Source organism: Orycteropus afer, unplaced genomic scaffold, assembly GCF_000298275.1.
Source record: "Orycteropus afer afer isolate SDZICR_OR568_19922 unplaced genomic scaffold, OryAfe1.0 scaffold00114, whole genome shotgun sequence".
NCBI lineage: Eukaryota > Metazoa > Chordata > Mammalia > Tubulidentata > Orycteropodidae > Orycteropus > Orycteropus afer.
In genome coordinates, this window is record NW_006921701.1 from 8,153,376 (window position 1) to 8,155,571 (window position 2,196).

The window sequence follows — 2,196 nt, forward strand, 5'->3', positions numbered from 1 at the left end:
AAGTATGTAACCAAGAGAAATGAAAACATACAGCCACACAAAAGTTTGAACAAGAATTTTCATAGATGTGTTATTCCTAACAGTCAGAATGTGGAAACAAATGTCCATCACCTGTTGAATGGATAAACCAGAAGTAGTATATCCATATAGTAGAATATTATTTGGCAATGAAAAGGAATGAAATATTGATACATGGTACAAAATGGATGAACTTTGAAAACATGCTAAGTGAAAGAATCTAGTCCAAAAACAAAACAAAACCCCTACATACTGTATGATTATATTTATAACATACTCAAAATAGGCAAATCCATAGAGACAGAAAGTAGATTAGTAGTTAGTTGTCTAGGGCTGGGAACCTTGGAGGTGAGGGAAGTAGCTACTAATGAGTGTAGAGTTCTTTTTGAATAATGAAAAAGTTCTAAAATTTATTGTATTGATGGTTACACCACTCTGTCCTAAAAATGATTGTATACTTTGAATGAATGGATTGTTTGGTATGTGAATTATATCTCAATAAAGGTGTCTATAAAAACACCAATAGAAAGATGAGCAAAGAATATGAGTAAGTCAATCTCAAAAAATACAAATGGCCAATAAATAGATGAAAGTTGTTTACCAAAAAACGGGAGGGAACAAAAAAAAAAAAAAACCCAAACCCATTGCCATCTAGTTGATTCTGACTCCTAACAACTCTATAGGACAGAGAAGAACTACCCCCACAGGATTTCCAAAGCTGTAAATCTTTACGGAAGCAGACTGCTACATCTTTTTCTGTTTCTTACTTTTGAATGCTTTCACGTCATGTTCAGACTTCCAGTATTGCCTGTAAATTGGGCCTGTCTGCACTGTACATAACAGTACTATCCTAAGATTGATCACACAAACCTTCTCCTATGCTGTTCTTACCAATTCTCTATATCATAGTCTTTCTTTTTGAGTACCATTTTTTTAGACACTTATCCCAGGCCTGTGTTTCAAAATCCCTTTTGTAGTTGGTACTGTTGGTTTTTAATGTATTTTTCCATGGGGTGTGTTTTTTAATTGCTTTAATCTTTTTGTCTGTGTAGTATCCCATGTTGTTGTTGTGTGCCGGCTGCCCCATAGGGTTTCCTAGGCTTTAAATCATCACAGCAGATCGCCAGTGTTTTCTCCTGTGGAGCAGCTCTTGAGTTCAAACCAACAACCATTCCGTGAACAGCTGAGCTAACAATTACTCCACCAGGGCTCCTTAGTGTCTTATAGTACTACCATATCCTTGGCTTACAATATGACTTTTTACCTGTGATCTACTGAAATGTATCTCTTTATGTACCAGTCTTTCTCACTAGATTGTGCTGTCTTGGCTACATACTATATTTAATAATCTTTACATTTGTAGGACTTAGTTGATGCTTAATAAATATTTGTTAGATAAATAAATACTTGAAATGTTCAACTTTTGATGAGACCCCTGAAGCTATGGCCCCTAGTTACCCTTCAGGTCTGGAATTGAACGCACTCCCATGGATTCCACCCAAACAATAGACAGGCATAAAAGGTGAACATATACATCAGGTAGAAACACTCCTTAGAACGATAAATCATGGGGGAACAGAAGGGCAGTATTTACACAGGGAGGTAGCTCAGGGGGCAGGAATGCATAGGAAAGAAGGGCACAGGGAAGAGTAACTGTGGGGAGGAGGTGGGAAAAGAGCTATTACACTGTGGGGAATTGCAGTCAATTGCACGAAACAAAATGTTTATGAACCGCTGTATGGAAAATGAATTTGCTCTGTAAATGTTTACTCAAATCACAATAAAAATTTAATTAAAAAAAAATGTTCAACTTTTTTGTGTTGTCTAGTTAGCATTCTACTCTATTGATTTTTTTTTTTTTTTTCTCCCTTTCAGAATTTGGAGCTGTCTGCTTGATATTTTCTGCAACACTAGTTTATTTTCCACCCCGGCCTCCACTTCCCCCCAGTGTTGCTGCAGCTAGTCAGAGGCTGAGTTATCGGCGCAGCTTTTGTAGATTATTAAGGTAAACAAACATGCTTAGTTGTTGGATGCTTCTGACTATCACCTTTAAAATAACTTTACATTTACGATAATCTATGACAGTAATTTTTCAGCAATCTATTAATCAAATAATTAATGAAATATTGATTAAATATTTTAGAAGGATTTCCTATTAGAAATCTGTCTTGAAAAATT

General features: G+C 35.7%; 1 protein-coding gene across 1 annotated transcript in view; it reads left to right on the forward strand.

The window, feature by feature from the left end:
- The window catches only part of SLC49A4 (solute carrier family 49 member 4), a 157,714-nt gene that overhangs the window by 76,876 nt on the left and 78,642 nt on the right, over nucleotides 1–2,196 (forward strand). Inside the window, 1 exon segment of the mRNA XM_007943929.1 lies at nucleotides 1,894–2,023. Within this exon segment, the coding sequence (XP_007942120.1) occupies nucleotides 1,894–2,023 (130 nt within the window).